At 56.3% G+C, this 20,735-nt stretch overlaps 1 protein-coding gene across 12 annotated transcripts in view; it reads left to right on the forward strand.

Annotated features, from left to right (window-relative positions):
* The window catches only part of MAPT (microtubule associated protein tau), a 43,266-nt gene that overhangs the window by 15,597 nt on the left and 6,934 nt on the right, over positions 1 to 20,735 (forward strand). For 2 of the 12 annotated variants that reach the window (XM_059489071.1, XM_059489068.1), the window contains exons 2-13: positions 2,334 to 2,422; positions 3,672 to 3,758; positions 4,750 to 4,836; positions 6,259 to 6,324; positions 8,650 to 9,471; positions 11,440 to 11,486; positions 12,376 to 12,534; positions 14,492 to 14,618; positions 15,084 to 15,134; positions 15,539 to 15,804; positions 19,117 to 19,209; positions 19,357 to 19,449. In XM_059489071.1, the coding sequence (XP_059345054.1) occupies positions 2,377 to 2,422; positions 3,672 to 3,758; positions 4,750 to 4,836; positions 6,259 to 6,324; positions 8,650 to 9,471; positions 11,440 to 11,486; positions 12,376 to 12,534; positions 14,492 to 14,618; positions 15,084 to 15,134; positions 15,539 to 15,804; positions 19,117 to 19,209; positions 19,357 to 19,449 (1,944 nt within the window). In that variant the 5' untranslated portion in view covers positions 2,334 to 2,376. The remainder of the gene's footprint in view (positions 1 to 2,333; positions 2,423 to 3,671; positions 3,759 to 4,749; positions 4,837 to 6,258; positions 6,325 to 8,649; positions 9,472 to 11,439; positions 11,487 to 12,375; positions 12,535 to 14,491; positions 14,619 to 15,083; positions 15,135 to 15,538; positions 15,805 to 19,116; positions 19,210 to 19,356; positions 19,450 to 20,735) is intronic. The other 10 variants (XM_059489072.1, XM_059489069.1, XM_059489073.1 and 7 more) reach the window with 10 other exon arrangements.

The raw sequence follows: 20,735 nt of genomic DNA on the forward strand, positions 1-20,735 counted from the left end.
TCCAGAGCCATCCAGGCCCCTGTGTCTGGAGGAAGGGGCACTGGGGCGTTCCCTGGGCTGCAGCTGGGCTTGAGGTGCCCCCAGAGTGTTTCAGTGATGGACCTGCATGCTCTCAGTCGTGTTTTCTCCCCTGTAACAGGGAGGCAGCTCTTGCTCTCAGATTGTCTCTGAAAAATTAATGTCAGCGTCCTCCCGAGCTGCATTGTGCCGTGCCATGGCGGGAGTGGGGGCTGGCCCTGAGCAGGGACAGGCAGGGAGCAGCATCCCAGCTGCTCTGCACTGCCCTGGCCCTTCCTTTGTGCTGCAGAGCCCTGGCACTGGCTGGCCAGGGCAGGCAGGGGACGCCAGCCCTGCCCACAGCAGCCTCTGCTGAACCACAGCACCAGGGCTGCAGCCCTGCATGCCCAGAAATGCAAGGACATCCCCAGGCTGCAGCCCTGCATGCCCAGGAGAAGTGCAAGGTTTCCCCCAGATTGCAGCCCTGCATGCCCAGGGGAATTGCAATGTTTTCCCTGGGCTGCAGCCCTGCATGCCCAGGAGAAATGCAAGGACATCCCCAGGATGCAGCCCTGCATGCCCAGGAGAAGTGCAAGGTTTCCCCCAGATTGCAGCCCTGCATGCCCAGGGGAATTGCAATGTTTTCCCCTGGCTGCAGCCCTGCATGCCCAGGAGAAATGCAAGGACATCCCCAGGCTGCAGCCCTGCATGCCCAGGGGAAGTGCAAGAACTTGCCTTGGCTTCAGCCCTGCATGCCCAGGAGAAGTGCAAGGTTTTCCCCTGGCTGCAGCCATAGAGAATTGCAATGTTTCCCCCAGGCTGCAGCCCTGCATGCCCGGGAGAATTGCAAGCTTTCCCCCAGGAGAATTGCAAGGTTTCCCCCAGGGGGATGCTGTCCTTGCAGCCAGCACATGAACCTTCACCAAGCAGTCCCCTCTGCTTGGTGCCCCAGGAAATTGTCCAGAAAGGCCAGAAAGGACCAGATGTGGGCAGACACCTGAGTGCTGGTCTCCAAAACACACCTGGGAGGGAGTGAGGAGAGGAGGCAGAGTAAGGAAACAGCATCATTTAAATGCAGCACAGCAGATTTGGGTGTTTTACACTCAGGTTTGTGCCTAGGTTGCTTTTTAACACTATATTTTAGCATTTCAGTGCTGTAAATAATATCAAGCATCAGCAAAATGAGGCCTGGATATAATCAATATGATCCTTTCAGCACTTGGCAACCATATATCCAAATAATTAGGGCCCACCAATTAGAGCAAAAATTAGATACTTAATTCTTTCTTATTTTATCCCTCCATTTTTATGGGTGATTTCATTCCAGTGCAGCCTTGGTTCTCCAGTCCTGTCCAATGGCTTTGTAGCTGTCTAAGGCAGTAATTAAATTGCAGAGTCATCTTGCTAAGGCTTAAAAAAAGCCGGGTGAGAGATCTGGTTACTGGCCCTTGTGTGGTTCCATACATGCAGTTAATTTATTGCCAGCAGACAAAACCACAAGTTTCCTCCTTGCTGCTGGAAACCTGAGCTCCACTGCTGAGCATGTGATCACTCTAATAGCTGATTATTAATCACTGCCGATGGCTGTAATTAACCAGCTCTTAGCTAAAAGCTCTGTCTGTCCATCCAGCACAGAGCACCCTGCACCGGGGGCAGATAATGGTTGTTGGAGGTTTCATTTCCTTTTGCAGATCGAGGGCTGGGAGGTTTGGCACCTTCCTGCTCCCACCCCTGCCCTGTTTGCTTTGCTCTGTGCCATGCTGGGGCTCTCTGAGCCCTGCAGGAAGGGTTTGGGGTTAGAGCAGGGGCTGTGCTGTCCCCTCACAGCCACAGCTGAGTGAGCCCCTCTCCCCAAAGAGTCCAGAATCCATCCTTGGATAGTCCTGGTGTCCCCCCATCTGTCACTTCTGGGTGGTTTTTAAGGTGATGGGTGTGTTGTGGTAGCTGTGTATCCCTGCTGGTGTGCCCACAGGGGTGGAGGGATCCCCTCCCACAGCAGCATCACCCCTCACCAGCAAATCCAGCTCTTGGCAGACTGGTTAAACTGGGAAATGCAGAGTTTGGAGCGTGCACAGGAGTCAGCCAGCACTTACCCTGCTGCTCTCAGGGGCAGAGCTGTGCCAGAGCAGCGTCCTGGGTGCACCAGGGTGCTCATTTTGCTTGGCACATCTTAAATACTCCTGGAACCTGAATGCAGCTGGCAGGAGCTGCCTCTGTGTGTGCTGTGAGGGATGCAGTGACTGGCACATGCTTGTGCAGGACTGCCCAGACCTTCCCTTGGCTCCTCTTGGGTCAGGTTTTGCCTAATGGGTGTCAGTTTTTACTCTCCTTTTCAGGTACCTTTGCTGAGAGGTGGCAGAGCAGCCTCAGGACACCACCATGATGGAGGATCACGCACCTGGCCAGGAAAAACACTTCTCGTCAGGTGAGCACGTCCAGGAGGTGCTGAAGGACCTGCCTGGGCCAAGGAGGGAGAGGGAGAACACCCTGGTGGTGTGAGGGGACCTTGGAAGGACGCTGAGGGTCAGCCAGGGCACCACAGGGAGCCCACAAGGTGCTCCAACATGCGCGGTGCTGGCAGAATGCTGCTCGTGGATCTCACTGTCCATGGAGCAGAACAAGCCCAGCCTAGGGGGGATCCCACTGCTGCAGCTTTGCGAGTGTGTGCTGGTGTCCACTCCTCAGTTTGCTCAGGAAGCACAGCGCTGGTTTTATGTGGGGTGATTTATTTGGGGTCACTTATTTGGGGTCACAGCTTGCTGCCTGCTTTCCTCACCTGCACAGGGACCTGGGGACAGCTGAGCAGGGAGCTCTGGGAGTGGGGGCCATGACAGAGTCCTCCTCACCGTATTTCAGACCTGCATTCCTTCAGAAGCTTTTCCTTTCTCATTCCACCGTGCTCCACAGCTGAGCTTGGAAACCCGCACTGCCAGCAAACCTGGTGGGACTCACTCCTGGCTATGCTCCATGTAAACATCATCTTAATTTCCTTTTCTTGAGGTGCTTTGGACGCCTCTTTGGCCAGATAAATGGATGGCCTCTGTCCTGGAGAGCATCCAGAGCCTCCATTCGTCCTGGCTCTGCAGCACTGCGGTCCGACAGCTCCTCTCAGCTTGTCTCACACACCACAGGCTCACAGGGATTTCGCTTCTTCTTCCCCAAATCACTTTTCCCAGCTCTCATTATTTGATTTGCCCGCACCCTTGCTGAGGGGAGACTTGTGCCTCTTGCCCTGCTCTTCCAGAGGACTTTTGCCACCGTTTCTTGGCACAGAACATTGTCCTGCTCCAGCCCTGTCACAACCACGGGCTGGTTTGCAGTCCTGGCAGTGCTCAGCCTGCTCTGGGAGGGAGGGAGGGAGAGGACAACAGAGGCTCAGAAGCTGCACATCTTTCCTCCTTATGTTGCTGAGATCTCCTTGCCTGCTTGTGCCATGCTTTGCTGTTTCTGCCTGCCCGGTTCACCGGGCTTTTCTTTTGTTTCCTTTTGTTCCTTTTGGTGGTCACCCTGGTGCTTTTGGTTGGCATTTTCACGCTTTGCTTGCTTTAAGCTCAGGTGGTTTTCACTCTCCAGCTGCAGCTTCTTGCAGCTGTGGCTCTGGGCAATGAGAGTTGGTAACCCCAGGCCCCAGGTGATAGCCAAGGACCTGTTGTAAGTATTTGAATGTTTTCCAGGCTATCCCCTTCAGATACCAGTCGATGATGGATCGGATGAGCCTGTTTCTGAAACTTCTGACGCTAAGAGCACCCCAACTACGGAAGGTGGGAGCTCTTTGACTTTCTGCTTGGGAACCACCATGGATGGGGTCGTGGTCAACCTCACCACAGAGTCCCCGTGCCGTGTCCTGGTGGGGTTTCTCAGGAGGAGAATCCCCTTTGTTGGTCTCGTCGCCAGTGGTGTTTGAATGAGGTGGATGAGGTGCAGAGTGGGCTGGAAAGCAGAAAGGTGAATTGTTCTCAGGAAGATGCTGGTGGTTTGTGTCCTGCAAGGCCCTGGCAGTGCAGTCCTGTGTGGAGTGACACAGCTTTGTGTCACTGTGCCCCCCAGGTCCTGAGTGCCTCGTGGGTAGAAAGGCTCTCATTCCAGAGACTTGCTCACTGTTGTAATTACCTTCACTTTTTGCTGCTTTAATCCCAAGAATCTGCCTTTGGAGAGGTGAGGTAGAGGCTTTAGCTTGCAGAATTGTTCTGAAAGGAAGGAAGGCTGGGCAGAAATGCTGAGCAGTCCCAGCCCTGTCCCACTGGAGGCGTGGGCTGAGTGATTGTTGGGAAAGTGCCTCAGGAAATCAGGACACAGAACCCATCTGGTGCAGGAGGGGATGTTATCCTGCTTTGCAGTTGGAGTGGGGCTGCCAGGACGAGCAGCCAGGTGGAGCTGGGTGTCCCTGTGTCCCAGAGCACGGTGCAGCCACCCTGGGCTGCTTGGTGCAGTCAGGGGAGCTCTTCTGTCCTGCTCCAGCCCAGCCGTGTCTCCATGCAGGATTGCTGCGCACCGGGGGCTGCTCTCAGGGCTGGATTTCTGGACAAAAAGGCCAAAAATCCTTCAGAAGCCTAGGGAGAACATTGTGGCACACTGTGTGCCAGGGGGCAGCTCACGGTGTCCCCGTGGCTCTGGCTTTGCTGTGCCATGCTCAGTTGTTCCCTCCACCAGCTCTGAGTGCTTCTCTGAGCAGCAGAAAGTTCTTCAGGCCTGTCCTGGCCTCCAGAGGGCTTTGCCCCCCAGCAGCTGTGTGAAAGCTGTGTTGTTTTTCAGATGCCACAGCACCTTTAGTGGAGGAAGGAGACCACGAGGAGCAGGGTGGTGCGGAACAGCACGGGGAGATCCCAGAAGGAACCACAGGTGAGGGAGACCAAGGTGCAGCTTCATCTCTTGCTGCAGGCAGAGCAGAGAGCTGGACTGGTCGGTGCTGTGAGACAGCACCACCAAACCTCTCACAGGGACACTGCTCCCGGTGCTGCTTCCTTCTTCTGCAGAGCATTCCTCACTCAGAGCTGTCCTCTTGCCTTCCCCCATCCTCGGGGAGCTCGCAGCCTTTTCTTCTCTCTTCCTCTGCTCCACATCTGACCATCCTTCTGCCTGGTGGCTCTGTGGTGGCTCTGGCTCCCACCTCCAGGCTCCCACCTGCAGTTCTGGGTTGTTGCTGTGCCAGCAGCCCCTGGGTGCCTGTCCTGCAGCTCCTGGGCTGTGCCCAGCCCCGCGGGTGTCTTTGGAGTGGCAGGTGAAAACCAGGCCACTGCAGCAGCGCTGTTGAGGGTAATGCAGAGGGAGTGAAGGGACTGATTCAGCCCTGTGGGCACTCACTGCACCTGGGCCTGGTTTTCCAGGGAAGGACGGGGCCTTCCAGAGGCAGAGCAGGGAGTGACTGTGGCAGTGCTGTGTGTGGGAGGGCAGGTCTGTGTGTGAGAAATGGGGACGTGTCCCCTGTGCCATAGCCAGTGGAAGCATCAGGCAGGACCTGAGAAAAGCAGCGGGTAGAAAAGGGCTTCTGCCAGGGCCAAGCACTGAAACAAACTCACAGCAGTGAAATCTCTGCTGCATCCACTCCCCGAGGTGCTGGCCGAGCCCTGGGCTGAAACACGGGGGCTCTGGTGCAAGATCTGACTGTCCCAGTGTATCCTGAACTGCTTGGAAACCAGAAGAAGTGCTAGTGTGACTGGAGAAGTGTGGCATACCAATATCACTGTTTAAGCTAGTTTGAAGGTAGCCATAGAATAAACTGAAAAAAATGCTGGTGGAGACAAGCCATCATCACTGTGAAGAAAACCATGCTCCTCTGATGTACCTGTAGTGCTGAAATTCAGGATTTCTCTAGATTTGTGTCAGGCTTGGAATTGCTGGTCTCACACAGCCTTGGCAGGGTTCACAGGTGGGTCACAGACACCAAAGAAGGTGAGCTCAGGTAAGAGACATTCACGGGAGTGCTGCTGGCCATGTGGAGGCCGGGTGGGGGTAGAAGAGGATGTGCATCCACGAGTTTCCTTGCTCCTTAACAGCCTGTTTTCTGCCTGGAAGAGCTTGTGCTAACCTGCCATTTAGGATGTGGAAGCTGGTGAAACACTGCTCTGCTCTGTAGAGCAGGGGCTGAACAGATCTACCCAGATCCATCGTCGGTGTGGGGAGATTTCCTTTCTGTGGTACAGCAGAGATCCTGCTCCTTCTGCTGGGCAGCCTCAGCAGGGAGGCACATTCCTCCTCCAGGCACTTCACCTTAACTCTTGTTTTGACCATGTTTTTCCCCTTCTTTCTCCGGCCTGGGAGCAGCTGAGGAGGCGGGCGTGGGAGCCACTCCCAACCTGGAGGACCACGCTGCAGGAGATGCCACTCAAGGTGGGTGAATTGTCTGCCACTGGCACCAGCTGGGGCTGCCCACGTGTGCAGCTGGTTGGTGGTGCCTTGGGGGTTCTGTTCTGTGAGGAAATGCTGTGCCCTGCTCTGCAGCTGTCCAGTTCTGCCTGTTCCTGGCAGAGCAGGGCCGTGCACACGCGGGATGTTCCAACACACTCATTCCAGCTCCTCATACACCACATTTCCCTCTCAGATGGCCAAAGTCACGGTGTTTGTTTGTCCAGCTGTAAAACCAGGGCGTTCTCCAGGCTGGGAAAGCTGATGGACAGAGCTGGGATGTGCTGGGGCCGGAGGAGCTGCTCACATTGAGCAGAGGCAGTGCAGGCCCTGTTCTCCCACATGAAACCAGCAAATTGTTTAATTACTGTGACTTTGCAAAGTAAAACAGGACTCAAATCTGCTCACTCTTCCCTAACTTCCACATTAAGGGAGTTTTCTCCTCATCCCAGTCTTTGGGAATGTGGGTGAGGAAGGCAGGCCTAGTGGGCAGTGAGTGTTCTGTTCTGTTCTCACAGCATTCATTTTGTGTCTGCTTGGAAGGGCTGAAAATCACCCAGGGACCATTTGGCTACCTGGAAAGTTTCTCTTGACTCCCCTCAGTTCAGACTTGATGGAAAATTGGTTTTCCCAAAGCCCCCAGTGCTGGTTTGATTCCATGGGGCAGACTTAGGGGTTGGGACACCCTGTGCTGTTTCTGTCCTGCCTGCACTGCACCCCACAGCACTAATTTATTGTGCTGCTTAAAATCTTACTCAAAAGCCATTTTGTGAAGCAGTTTGCTGTGCAGCAAACACAACAAATGCAGTTCCTCTTCATGGCTCCATTAGTGCACTTAGACATCCATGTCTTTTACAGAAGTAAATAGGTTTTGCCTTCTCAGCTCAGGGCAGAATTCAGGTTGTTGCTTCTTTCCACACAGAGATGAGCACAATTCTGTGCACTCTGCTCCCTGCAATTAGAATAAAACCTTTGCTTGCCTGGCCAGTGGTTTTTGGACTGTCGGCTCTTCTAAATATGAAATAGTGGCTCCATTATAGAAAAGAAATCAGGATTGTTAGTGGAGGGGTTGAAGTTCTCTCTGCCCTGGTTTTAGTGCTGTTTCTCACCAGGTTTTTACCAAGCCTTTTCTGCCCTGTCCTGGCATCTTTCAGCTGTCACATACGAGCTTTGGTGTGGTTGTTTCACTTAACTGTGATGTTCTCTTTAATTAGGAAGGACACTGATGAAAGACCAAGTCGGTCTTGACTTCATCTTTTCTTATTTCAGTCTTGTTTGTTAATCTGCCAAAGCCACAGTTGTGATCTCAGGGCTCTGATTTAGGCTCTGTCCCTGATCAGTGCTCAAACAAAGAGTCCTTGAAGCTGAACCAGCTCATAATGCAAGAGGCACATTCTGACAGGGCTGGTGGCTCCAAAGCAATGTTCCCAGGTGGATCCTCCATTGCTCAGGGCATCTTTCCTTCATCTGGTGGGATTTCCAACAGGAAAGCTCCAGCTCAACTGGAAGATCTGGCTTCATGCAGCAGTTGTTGGGTGGGATTGTAGAGGTCTGTGTCACGCACAGAGCAGTGACAGAACAGAATCCCCTCTTCCACACACACACACCATAAAAGAAAGGAGAATCAGACAAATCTTGGACAAATCTTTGTCTCTGTGGCCTCAGGTTCTGGGGCTCAAATGTCACCCAGCCCAAGCGATGGCAGAGCAGCAGCACTGGAGCTCTCGGGGGTCCCAAACTGCTGTGGCTGCAGCCACGTTCTTCTCCCCAGTCCTTGCCCTGCTCTGGCATGGCATGGGAGTGCCCTTCCCAAGCTCCTGGGCAGTGGGAATGATCCAAGGGCAGAGCAGAGCTTGTTTGAGCTCAGAAGCCAGGGCTGTGTGTGCCTGAGCATCTCCCAAGGGGAGGGGAGGCCAGCAGGGCTCTGTGAGGTCAGGAAGGAGGGCAGGGCTCTGGCCCTTGGGGCAAGAAGAGGTGGGCACTGACCACCAGACTGATGGCCCAGAGGTGGCGTTGGGGAAAATGGGAATGTTCCTGTCTTCTGGAAACCACTACAGCTCGACCAGCTCAAGCAGTGCAGGGTGAACCCAGCAGGAGTCTGATCTCAGGTGCTGTTCCTGATTCCCGTGGGGATCAGAGCTCTCTAAAGGCACAAGCCACTCTAGGAGTGAGTTTTCTGTTCAGTGTGTGGGGGGGTGGGACTCGCTTTTACCCTTGGTTGCCAGTGGAAATGCTGAATCTCTCCCGTTCCGTGATGTTTGACATGCCTGTGCTAATTTCTTGCCCATGCTTCACACCCCACGTCTCCAGCTCCGGGCGAGCCGGGCTCTGCCAAGCTCCAGCCTGGCCCTCAGGAGCGTGTGGGAGAGGCAGGGAAAGGTGCCAGCCAGCCCCCAGAGCAGGGGCTGGGCCCTCAGCAGCCGCCCCTGCCCCGTGAAGCCAAAGCTCCAGCAGCAGCTCCCACCAGGATCGAGGTTACCATCCCCATCCCCCTGGACATGTACCAAAGCTCTGGAGGCAGCAGTGCAGAGCCAGAGCTAGGCCTGGCAGGAGCAGGAGGCACAGGTGACCTCAAGGATGGACCTTTGTGTGCCAGAGCCACCATCAAGGAAGGCTCTGGTGGACAGGAGAGGGATGAGGGCCGGGATGTTGATGAAACTCCTGGGCAGGGGTTGCCTTCCCTCGTGGATCAGCGCGTTTCTCCGGGACCTGAAAAGGGCTCGTGGCCAGCAGCTGCCCAGGAGACTCGTGAAGAATCTGATGGAGAAAACAAGTCCAAAGGTGTCCTCAGAGACACCCCAGGAGAGGCACTTGTGGTCGAAGCTGAGTCACATAAAGCAGGAGAGGACCAAGAGGAGAAGCGAGAGCTGCTGGGGGGAGAAGGAGGCGCAGACACCCCCCTGCCAGAGCCTTCTGGAAGTGTCCCCCAGAAAGAAGCTGAGCCCAAGGAGGGAGAAGACTCTGGGCCCGTGCTGGAAACAGCCAAACTCGCTGCTGAGGCAGAGGATGGTGTGAAGGATGAAGATGCTGCCCTGGGAGAGGCTGTGCCAGCCTCGGGTGCCCGCCGGCCGCCCCGGAGGAAGCCGGGTGGGATTGCCACGGACAAGGGCAGCCGTGTCCCTCTGCTCAAAGGTGTGTGCTCCAGCACTGCAGTGCTGCCACCGGGGCTGCTGCTGCTGCTGCTTGGAGCTGGCCTGGAGCTGTGACTGACCCAGAGCGCTGCTGCTCCCTGCCTGCCCTCCCTCCTCACTCAATCCTGGCCTGGATTGACAGACCCCCTGTGCTGCGGTTCCCCGTGCCTTGCATGGTGCTGCCGTGTCCCTAATCACGCTTTTTTCACCTGTTTTTTGTTTTGATTCCCTTGGATCTGTTGGGTGGGCGCCTTAAGTCCCACCTGAGAAGAGGAGGACGCGGACGTGGCTCTGGCATGGTGGCGTGGGGCTCACCTGGCGTGTGCAGCTTGTTCCAGCAGGACACGTGCCATCTGGTTTGCATGTCTGCTCCAGTAACTCTTGGGGCCGGCTTCCCTAAAGAGGAGGGAGGAGGAAAACAGGCAAGGATGGCAGGTCTAACCGTGGAAAGGCTCCCACGCTGCTCCTGTTTCTTGTACTTTCCCCTTGTATATCGCTGCTGACGGCTGCTGGAGGCAGCAGGGCCTTTTCCCACTGCCAGGCATGTCCATTGCTCTTCCAAAGCATCCTGCTGCCACCCCAGCCCTGGATGGGTGTCCCTGGGTGTGCCAGCTCAGTGCTGGCTCTGGGGGCTCGGCAGGAGCTGCCTGTGAGGCATTGAAACACTGTGTGGGGCTGGGAGGGCAGCCTTGGGTAGAGCTTTGAGCTCACCGCTCAGTGCTCGAGCATCCCTTAGACCTTTCCCTTGTGTCCTCCACCTCTCCTGGGTTCAGGAGTGTCCCAGGGGCCCAGCTCAGTGGCCAAAGGCAGGTTGCTGTGAGCTGTGGTGAGGAGCCAGGGCAGCAGCACACGACACGCTGGTGTCTCACCTGTTGTACCTCAGCCCTGGCTCTCCAGAGCAGGTCCTGGGGGCAGCTCTGCCTTTTCCCCCAGCTCCACACATCCCACAGGCTGGCTTGGCTGCTCCCATTGGCCTGGGGATGCTGCTGGGCTTGGGGCTCAGGCAGGAATTGTGGATGGAGCTTTTTCCCCCGGAGCCAGAGCTCATCACTCATTTCTCCTTGTTCCCTGCGGGATCTGCAGTGTGCAGCTTCCCTCGTGGGCTGCAGGCACTGGCATGGCTTGCACTGGAGCCTGGCACCACAGCAGGGTGGGGAGGCACTGCCCAGAGCCAGCCAGCCTCTGATTCAGGAGGAGAAGTTCAATTATTTAATGGTCTTTCCCTTAAAGGCAGAGATGCTTGGTGGCTGCTTGGCTCCAGTTCAGCTGAATTTGGGAGGGCTCAGGGCTGGATTAACAGCATTCATGTCATCAGCAAAGGGCTGATCCCCCAGGATGCGTTTCCCAGCGCTGGGGAGAATATCAGCAGCTTCTCCTCCCAATTAGTTGAAGACGGGGTGGAAATGGCTTTGTAGTGAGTGCCTCAGAGTACAAACTTTATCCCCTCCCCATTCCTGATCTCCTAATTAGAGTGACCCAGGTGGAAGGGGCACGGTGCTGGGAGGCAGAGAGCAGCCTGCCAGGAGAGGTGGGAATTATCAGCAGCCAGGGATAAAAGTGCTCTGCAACACCAACTGAAGGACCCCTTAAACGAGATCACAGCGCTGCTGGACTGGGGCTTCCTCCAGTTTGGGTCCCTGTTTATGTAATTGTTAGAACAAGTGGGTGTTCCAGAGGGTTGAAGGGAACTTTCTGTGCTGAACTGGGTGGATCCTGCAGGAGCTGGGTGGAAATCTGGGCGGAATTCTCCCTCACAAACCTCCCTGGTGTGTCTGGTCCCCAGTGCTGACTAACACAGCATCATCTGCCGGCTCAGAAATGTGATGTGGAGTAGTGCAGGGATTTGTGCAGGAGGCGGTGACACCGTCACATCTCTGAGAGCTGTATTGAGGGGCAGGGAGCACCCCCAGCAGGGTCTGGAGTTTCTGACCAGTCCCAGGAGGTGTAACTGTGTGTTTCCATCTGTCAGGTCGTGCTGACAAGGAAGGGACCGAAGCTGATGAAAAGAAACCCAAGGTAAGCTAAAAACCAAAACCAGGGGTGACACCTGTCCATGTTCTGGCTCCTCTCCTGCCCTCCTGCCTCTCAGGAAACCTCCCCATTATGTTCCATTTTTCCATTTGTTTCAAACAATAAATTTGTTTTTATTTTTCCTTCCCTCCCCTGGGTTTGGATGGTGCAATCCATGGGTTCTTTGAGGGTGAGGAAATGATCCAAATCTGAATCAAGCACGTGGCTCATGGGCTCGGGTGGGAGGTTGGAGAAAGCATTTTATCAGCCCAGGGCTGAAAAGCAGCAGCTGACCTTGGGGCAGGCTCAAAACTGCACTGGGGACAAGCATAACTGTGAAAAGAGCAAAACATGGAATTAAAACATTAAATTAAATAATCCAGATTGTAGAATACCCTGAGTTGGAAGGGATCCACAGGAATCATCAAATCCAGCTCCTGGCTTGCCCAGGACAACCCCCAGAAAGATGCTGTGTTGTGCTGTGGGTGAGGAACAGAGTTTAGTAATGGGCAAATCCCAGAAGTTAAACAATATCTGTCACTCTGGTAATTTGGAGGAGGTTTAGCTCAGCTGGCCATTATCCTGGTTAGTGCCTGGGTGGGATAATGGACAAGCTGAGGGGAAAGGCAGCGGGTGAAGAGTTAAAAATGAGGAATAGAATCACTTTCTAACACTAAAATTGGTTATTTCTCTATGTACAGCCCTGGCAGTCCCTACCCCACACCCAGCTCTGTATTGCACCTTCTAATCCCATTTAATGTCGCCGATGGATCCCATTTTATTTCCCTGCCATGCTGATTTTCCTTTGTTGGTTTTTTTTGTTTGTTTGTTTGGTTTGTTTGTTTGTTTGTTTTTTTCCCATTTCATTTCATCTCATTTCATTTCTACGTCCAAGAAATCCTCACCTTGCCCTGCCAACCCCTGTGGCTCCAGTGCCCCCATGCAGCACGCAGCCCCTCCGAAAGCAGCGCCCAGTGCCTCCAAAGCACCCTGCAGCCCTGCCAGTGCCACCCCCCGGCCTGCCAGCACAGGAATGCAGGAAAGCAGAGCCAAGGTAAGGGACAGAGGCCAGGGCAGCACCTGAGGGCGTTCCTGGCATTCCTGGCTGCTGCAGGTCCCTCCCTGTCCCTGGAGAGGGGAATGTGCTCCCTGCACCCGGGTTTGGTGCTGGGAGGGCACAGCACACAAAGGGCTCCGTGCTGCAGGTGTGCCCCCGTTCCCCTGTCCCTTTGTGCCCCTCCTTGTCTGGCAGCTCTGTGTCTGTGTTTCACAGGTGGGTTTGAGCTGTGCCAGAGCTGCAGGTGCTGCACATTCCGTGGCCAGTCCTGCAGGGTGAACAGAACCTCAGAGCTTTCTCCCTTTGTGCCATTCAGGCACGTCAACACACCCATGGGGAAGGCACAGGGGGTGCAGGCCACACAGAACCTGGAATGGTTTGGGTCAGAAATGAGATTAAATCTCATCCAGTGCCACCCCTGCCATAGCAGGGACACCTCCCACTGTCCCAGGGTGATCCAAGCCCTGTCCCAGCCGGCCTTGGGCACTGCCAGGGATCCAGGGGCAGCCACAGCTGCTCTGGGCACCCTGTGCCAGTCACCGATGCTGTATTTTTACATATATGCATTACATTACGTACATAAATACATAAATACAGAATTTATCTTCTGTACAAAATTTTGGCAAAACGGGTGAAACCAAAGGATGAAATTCAGAGAGCAGAGGTGTAGCCAAGACAGGTGTGAGGGTGCAGTGCATGGCATAGCTAAAGCCAAGGGCTCATCTGGGAAAGGTCACAGCCTTTCCTGTGCCCTGCCTGTGGATTTGGGACACAAGGTGTGAACAGGCACATTCCAGGTGTGGGGAATCCCAAGGAAAAGTGGGAGGGGTGGCAGGCCATCCCTGGCTCTCTGATGCCAGGGGTGCCAGCCTGTCCCTGACGCCCTGGTGTGTCCCCAGGGGTGGCACCCTGTCCCTGGCTCTCTGATTGAGGGGTGGCATCCTGTCCCTGGCTCTCTGAGGGGTGCCAGCCCATCCCTAGCTCTCTGACTGGCAGGTGCAATCCTGTCCCTGACGTCCTTCTGTGTCCCCAGGGGTGTCACCCTGTCCCTGGCTCTCTGAGGGGTGCCAGCCCATCCCTGGCTCTCCGATCCCAGGGGTGCCACGCTGTCCCTGACTCTGATCCCAGGGGTGCCAGCCTGTCCCTGACATCCTGCTGTGTCCCCAGGAGTGCCAGCCCATCCCTGGCTCTCTGATTGAGGGGTGTCACCCTGTCCCTGACTGTGTGACTGAGGGGTGTCACCCTGTCCCTGACTCTGATCCCAGGGGTGTCACCCTGTCCCTGACATCCTGCTGTGTCCCCAGGGGTGCCACCCTGTCCCTGGCTCTCTGAGAGGTACCAGCCCATCCCTGGCTCTCTGATTGAGGGGTGCCACCCTGTCCCTGACCCCCGCTGTGTCTGCAGGGGTGTCACCCTGTCCCTGAATGATCTCGGGGGTGTCACCCTGTCCCTGAGTGATCCCAGGGGTGTCACCCTGTCCCTGAGTGATCCCACAGGTGCCACCCTGTCCCTGAGTGATCCCAGGGGTGCCACCCTGTCCCTGACTCTGATCCCAGGGGTGCCACCCTGTCCCTGAGTGATCCCAGGGGTGCCACCCTGTCCCTGAGTGATCCCACAGGTGCCACCCTGTCCCTGAGTGATCCCAGGGGTGCCACCCTGTCCCTGAGTGATCCCAGGGGTGCCACCCTGTCCCTGAGTGATCCCACAGGTGCCACCCTGTCCCTGAGTGATCCCAGGGGTGCCACCCTGTCCCTGAGTGATCCCACAGGTGCCACCCTGTCCCTGAGTGATCCCAGGGGTGCCACCCTGTCCCTGAGTGATCCCAGGGGCGCCACCCTGTCCCTGAGTGATCCCAGGGGCGCCACCCTGTCCCTGAGTGATCCCAGGGGTGCCACCCTGTCCCTGAGTGATCCCAGGGGCGCCACCCTGTCCCTGACGCCCGCTGTGTCCGCAGGGCCCGGAGGCGCGCGGTGGCTCCAAGACGGGCTCGGCGCGCGCGGGGCAGGCGCAGCGGAACTCCACCAACGCCACCCGCATCCCGGCCAAGACCCCCACGGCCCCCAAGACCCCTCCCAGCTCCGGTAGGTGACGGTGGCAGCGTGTGCTGGGCGCTGGGTGCTGCCGCTGGGCAGTGCCAGGGGTTCATGGCACACCTGGCGCTCTGAGCCCTCCCTCAGTGCCTGTGCTCCTGCAGTCTCCGGTGCGTAGCCGAGGCCAGTTGCTTTGTCCTGTGGGATTTCCTCAAATCTGGAAGATTTAGGCAGCTCCGTTTTTTTTTAAATCCATCTGCTCGTTTTCTCTCTGATGATATTCACAAAGGGCAGGGGCAAGAGGATCAATTCTTCGATTACACGAGTGGAGATTAGCCAATTATGCTCAGAGAAGAAAACCCCAGAAAGCATCAGGCATTGTGAATTTCCATTAAAATGGTGCATTTCACTGGATGTATACGTATATTTCGTACTTAACCAGAGCTGCATAAAACCTTAAATCAATTAATTTTCCAGCTTTATTATGTTTAAGCATCTTTCTCATTCACTAAACAGGCAGAAAGGAGCAGAAAAAGCCACCTCCTGCAGCAGCAAAGACTGAGAAAGGTGATGTTTAAGGGTCTTCTTTTTTTCTTTAATTTCCTTTTCAAATTGGGGACAGTGCTCAGCGATCAGCCTTAGTTAATTGCAGAACATAATTTTGTGAAAGCGCTTCCAAATTTCTGATAGAAAAGTGGTTCTGAGTGTCTTTTGTCTGTAATTCGCCGTGCCACGCTCGGGTGGGGAGTCTTACTGAACGATCCAGGCGGTGGAGACCATCTTCCTTCTGGGATAATTAGGAAATTGCCTTTAAATCGCAGTTTTTGCCTTCAAAACGGAGTAGCAGAGAGCGCAGCCAGCAGCCTCCCCCCGCGCTGGGCTGTTGGGTGGGCTCTGGGACGAGGCAGAGCAGCCCCCAGGGGCAGCAGGGGAGGGGTCCTGACCGGGGCCGTGCTCTGTGCAAACTGCAGGTGAGCAGCCCAAGTCTGGAGACAGAAGCGGTTACAGCAGCCCCGGCTCCCCCGGGACTCCGGGCAGCCGTTCCCGCACCCCCTCTCTGCCCACCCCACCAGCCAGGGAGCCCAAGAAGGTGGCAGTGGTCCGCACGCCCCCCAAGTCGCCGGCCTCCGCCAAGACCCGCGTCCCGCCCGCCGCCGCGCCCATGCCCGACCTGAAGAACGTCAAGTCCAAAATCGGCTCCACCGACAACCTGAAGCACCAGCCCGGAGGTGGCAAGGTAAAAACGCGGGCTCTGCTCCTGCTCTGGGGGGGACGGCGTGTGCTGGAGGCTCCCTCTGGGCTGGCACGGCCTCGCCGGAGCTGCAGCGCTGGGCATGGGCATGGGCAGGGCTCCAGCCTGGCTCCGCTCCTCCTGGAGGGTTTTTGGGGTTGGAATTCCTCGCTCAGCTTGGCCTGCAGTTCCTTGCTCAGCTCATGGAGAGCTCATGGTGAGGATCTCATGAGGGAATGGCATTCCCTGGTGGTGCCAGTGCCCAGCAGGCTGTGAGCTGCGGCCCTGAGGGGTGGCAGGGTCAGGGCTGTGTTTCTCAGTGCCACCCTGTGCCCGCAGCAGGGCACAGCAGGGTCTGTCTGCTCCTTCTGAGGGTCTCGGGCTCGGACCCCACATTTTGCCCACATTGGGGTTTTGGATCCAGCTCTGTTGGCAAGGTTTTGGGTTGTGTTGTGCCACCAGGTGCTACACAGTGCAGGGTGGCACGGCCAGAACTGGTGGCACTTTATCCTTTCAATACTCCCAGAAAAGTTGTTCAATGAGCAAAGTGACCTCTGGGCTTGGGAATGAGGGTCTTGGGTTAAATTCTGCAAGCCTGGCAGGGGACAGTGCCTGTCCTGGGGTGACACTGCGTGTCCTAGGGTGGCATTGGCTGTCCTAAGGGTGGCGCTGCTTGTCCTGGGGGTGGCACTGCCTGTCCTAAGGGTGGCACTGCCTGTTCTAAGGGTGACACTGCCTGTCCTAAGGGTGGCACTGCCTGTTCTGAGGGTGGCACTGCCTGTCCTAAGGGTGGCACTGCTTGTCCTGGGGGTGGCACTGCCTGTCCTGAGGGTGGCACTGCTTGTCCTGAGGGTGGCACTGCCTGTCCTAAGGGTGACACTGCCTGTTCTAAGGGTGGCACTGCTTGTCCTGGGGGTGGCACTGCCTGTCCTAAGGGTGGCGTTACGTGTCCTGGGGGTGGCACTGTCTATCCTAAGGGTGGCACTGCCTGGCTGCAGACCTTGCAGAGCCACAGCAAACGTTCCCTGAGTGCTGTGCATGGCATTTTGTGTGAGCAGGTACCTCGGTGGCTCTGGATGCCCCCCTTTGGCACGGGGGGGAGGCTTTGGGCTGGCTCCTCTGCATCCTGGGAAGTGGCAGCCTGCTTCTCCATGGCCTTTCCAGGCATTTCCCACCGTGGCTGGCACGATTCACTGGCTCTGTGCCACCATCCAGGGGGGCTCTGGAGCCTGGGCAGGGCTCTTGGTCATGAGACAGCAGCACATGAGCGCAGAGTCCTTTTTTGGGGGGGCTCAGCCCTCCTGCCCACTTAGCACAAGACATGGGTTTTTCTTCCCACCCCCACAGACCCTGCTCTCCAGGGATTTTGGAAGGAACCCTTGTTTACTGGAAAACAGTTAAATTATTTGCTTGTTCTTTTTAAATCCAGCTTTTACAAGTTGCTTTTTTTTTTTTTTCCCCCTCTCTGCCTCTCTGTTTGTTGTTGTTGCTGAAAGAGTAAGGACAGCTGAATGTGGGACAATCCCTCGCTCTTTGCAGGGCAGAATGGCTGGATGCTCTGCTGGGGATTCTGCAGAGTGCTCCCAGCAGAAAGGCTGCGGCTGGAGCAGAAGGGGCTGATCCCAGACATTCGATTTGAGGCTCAGAAATGGGTTTGGAGCCTGCTCTCCGTGCAGATTCCAGGCTGGGCAGGCAGAGGAACAGCCAGGCCAGGTCTCTGCTGTGCTGCTGCTTGTCTGAGCCCTCGTGCTGTGGCTGCATCACCCCGTGTGGCTCTGGCACAGCTGGGCCCTGATTTGTGGATTAGGTGATGTAAACTGGGACAATCCTGCTGGAGGCACACACCAGCAACCATGGTGCTCCGTGCTGGAGAGCCTGGGCACTGCAGGGAGCTCTCCTGGCAGAGCAGGCTGGGGCTGGGATGCTGGATGGAGCCCAGGAGCCTGCCCAGCTCTGGGGAAGGTGCCACCAGCAGTGTCTGTGCCCGCGGAGGTGACACTGCTGGGGACTCTCGTGGTGCCTCTCACCTGTGGGCTGTCACCCGCATTTCCACCTGTGGGGGCTGTGCAGGCACTCCGGGCTGTGTGGGGCAGGAGCAGGGGTTGTCTCCACCCTGGGGCTGTCTGGAAGAGCTGCTCAGGTGCCTGAGGTGGCTCCAGGGCAGCTCCTGACACAGCCAGGGGGGGAAACAAGCCCTGGGTGGAGGCAGCTTTGTGAGCACAGAGATCAGCGTGCAGGGAAGGCTCTGGGGCTGCAGAATGTCCTAACAGTGGTGCCCATGTGGCCCCAGCCCTTCCCAGCCCCACTGCCACCCACCAGGGACGTGTTAGGAATGTGCCACAGCACTGGGGTGGGGCTGCATCCCTGGGATGGGGCTGCATCCCTGTCCTGGGGCTGCATCCCTGGCATGGAGCTGCATCCCTGGCATGGAGCTGCATCCCTGGCATGGAGCTGCAACCCTGGGATGGGGCTGCATCCCTGGCATGGAGCTGCAACCCTGGCATGGAGCTGCAACCCTGGGATGGGGCTGCATCCCTTGGATGGGGCTGCATCCCTTGGATGGAGCTGCATCCCTGTCCTGGGGCTGCAACCCTGGGATGGGGCTGCATCCCTGGCATGGAGCTGCATCCCTGGCATGGAGCTGCAACCCTGGGATGGAGCTGCATCCCTGGCATGGAGCTGCATCCCTGGCATGGAGCTGCATCCCTGGCAGCATTTCTGGCTTTCTCTTGGCAGCTGTGGAGGGAGTGTGAGTGCAGAGCAGAGCTGGGTGTCCCTTCCCAGTGCTGGACACTCAGCTCCTGCTCCCCAGGATAAATTCTGTTTGCCCAAGGCCGGGTGTGCCTGGCCCAGAAGGGAACTGTGGTACCAGGCATGGAGCTGGAGCTGGGCAGGCGTTTTTCTCTCAGCTCCATCCCTGGTCATTCCACTGGTTGTGCAGGGGCTGTCTGTGATCCCTGCTGGGGTCTCTGGGCCCTGCTGGTGCCCCAGCCCTGCCTCCCAGTGGGTTTGCTGTGCTGCCCATTGAGTTCCTGCTCTGTTCAGTGGAAGGATCCAGGCTGAGCTGTTTGCTGGTGTTTAGCCTGGTACCCAGGGCTGCAGCACTCCCCAGCCTGTCCAGTCTCGAGCTATGACCTGCCCACCTCCACCTTCCCTTTCCAGCCCAGGAACAGACAAATCTGTGCAGCAAGGCAGAGATTTAGGTTTTTCCTTTTTGCTGCTGGCGCTGGAAGGCAGGTTCCTGGTTTTAGGGCTGTAACACATGGTCAAGCTGCAGATGGTCATGTTGTTTCTCACGCTCTTTTCTGGCTACTAAAGGTGCAGATAATTAATAAGAAGCTGGACTTTAGCAGCGTTCAATCCAAGTGTGGCTCAAAGGATAATATCAAACACATCCCGGGCGGAGGCAGTGTGAGTACCTTCACACTTTCAATGCTCTATCTTAGTGCTGATGATAACTGGCATGTTGTGTACACTGAACTGCCAATGCTATCTGCAGTGTCCCTGCCAGCAGATAGCTATTGGTGACGTGCAATGACTCTTTTCTGGCTACCAAAGGTGCAGATAATTAATAAGAAGCTGGACTTTAGCAGCGTTCAATCCAGGTGTGGCTCAAAGGATAATATCAAACACATCCCGGGCGGAGGCAGTGTGAGTACCTTCACACTTTGAATGCTCTGTAATAATCCTGATTTTAGTGGCATGTTGTTACACTAATCACCAATGCTATCTGCAGCCACGCTGCTGTCACATAGCCATTGGGGACGTGCTGTCATTTAACCCCTTTAACCCAAAAATGAACCCTAACGAGTCCTGGACATGCCTGCCATGGACAGAACTAACTGCCCCATGTCCAAACCACGTCTGTAACCAAAGATCCCAGTAACCCCAGGGCTCTGCACTGCCTGGAAGCCTCCTGGGCTGTGGGATGGGCCCTTGGCACTGGGTGATGCAGGAGATGGGTAGGTTTATGAGCAGACCAAGTCCTCATTGCTCAATGTGCTGCTAAATTGGACATGATCCTGCCCAACATGTGAACGTGCCCGTTCCCATCAGGCAAGTATGATCCATGCAAATGTTGAGTTTCTCCTTGCTAATGAATGTGTCCAGCAGCGCCCACGGGGGCTGAGCCTGAAGTATTGTTGAGCTAATTGATTTGAGCACTGGCATTTCCAGCTGTTCCCACATAAATACCAGACTCAGCTTTCAGTTACTGTGCCAGAAACCTGGAGAAACTCCACAGAGGTCGGTGGGTTTACAGTTTGGGTCCAGGAAAGATGCTGGGCTGAGAAAGGCACATCCCTGAGGCCCCAGGCTGTGTCACTGGGGCTTGTGGGGCCTGCTCTGAAGTGTTCCCCATGGGTTTTCCTTGATCTCTGTGGACGCCCTCCCTGAGAATCTGAGCCTTGCAGAAGGCTTGGCAGGTGAACACAGGGACACAGCTGGATTTGCAACCTCTGGCTTAAATTTGGGGTCACTCTGCAGCTCCCTCCCAGGCCAGAGGAGCTGCTGTGCAGAGCTCAGAGCCCTGTGAAGCAGTCCCATGGTTGTTCCTGTTCCTTGCTCTGGGCTGCCCAGCGTGAGCTGGGCCAGGAGCTGGTGCTGGCCATGAACCCCCAGTGCTGTGGCTGGTGATGAGCTGGTCCCTCCTTCACAGAGCTCACACCGTGGGCCTTTGCAGCTGCTCTGGGTTGAGAATTACCTGGATTTTCATCTGGGGGCTGAGATCCCTCCCCAGGCCCTGCCAGAGCTGAAAACCCCACGGGCTCTGTTTGATCTGGCTGCAGCAGCCCTGGGAGCAGCAGGGGCAGTGTCAGGCTGTGCTGGCCCTCCTTGGGAGGGGGCAACAAGAGAGCCCAGGGCCTGAAACCCACGGCACAGCCCCTGCTTCCCTGGCCTTGGTGCCTGGGCTTTGAAGCTGTGGCTGCTCTGCCCAG

Source organism: Ammospiza nelsoni, chromosome 26 (assembly GCF_027579445.1).
Source record: "Ammospiza nelsoni isolate bAmmNel1 chromosome 26, bAmmNel1.pri, whole genome shotgun sequence".
Taxonomy (NCBI): domain Eukaryota; kingdom Metazoa; phylum Chordata; class Aves; order Passeriformes; family Passerellidae; genus Ammospiza; species Ammospiza nelsoni.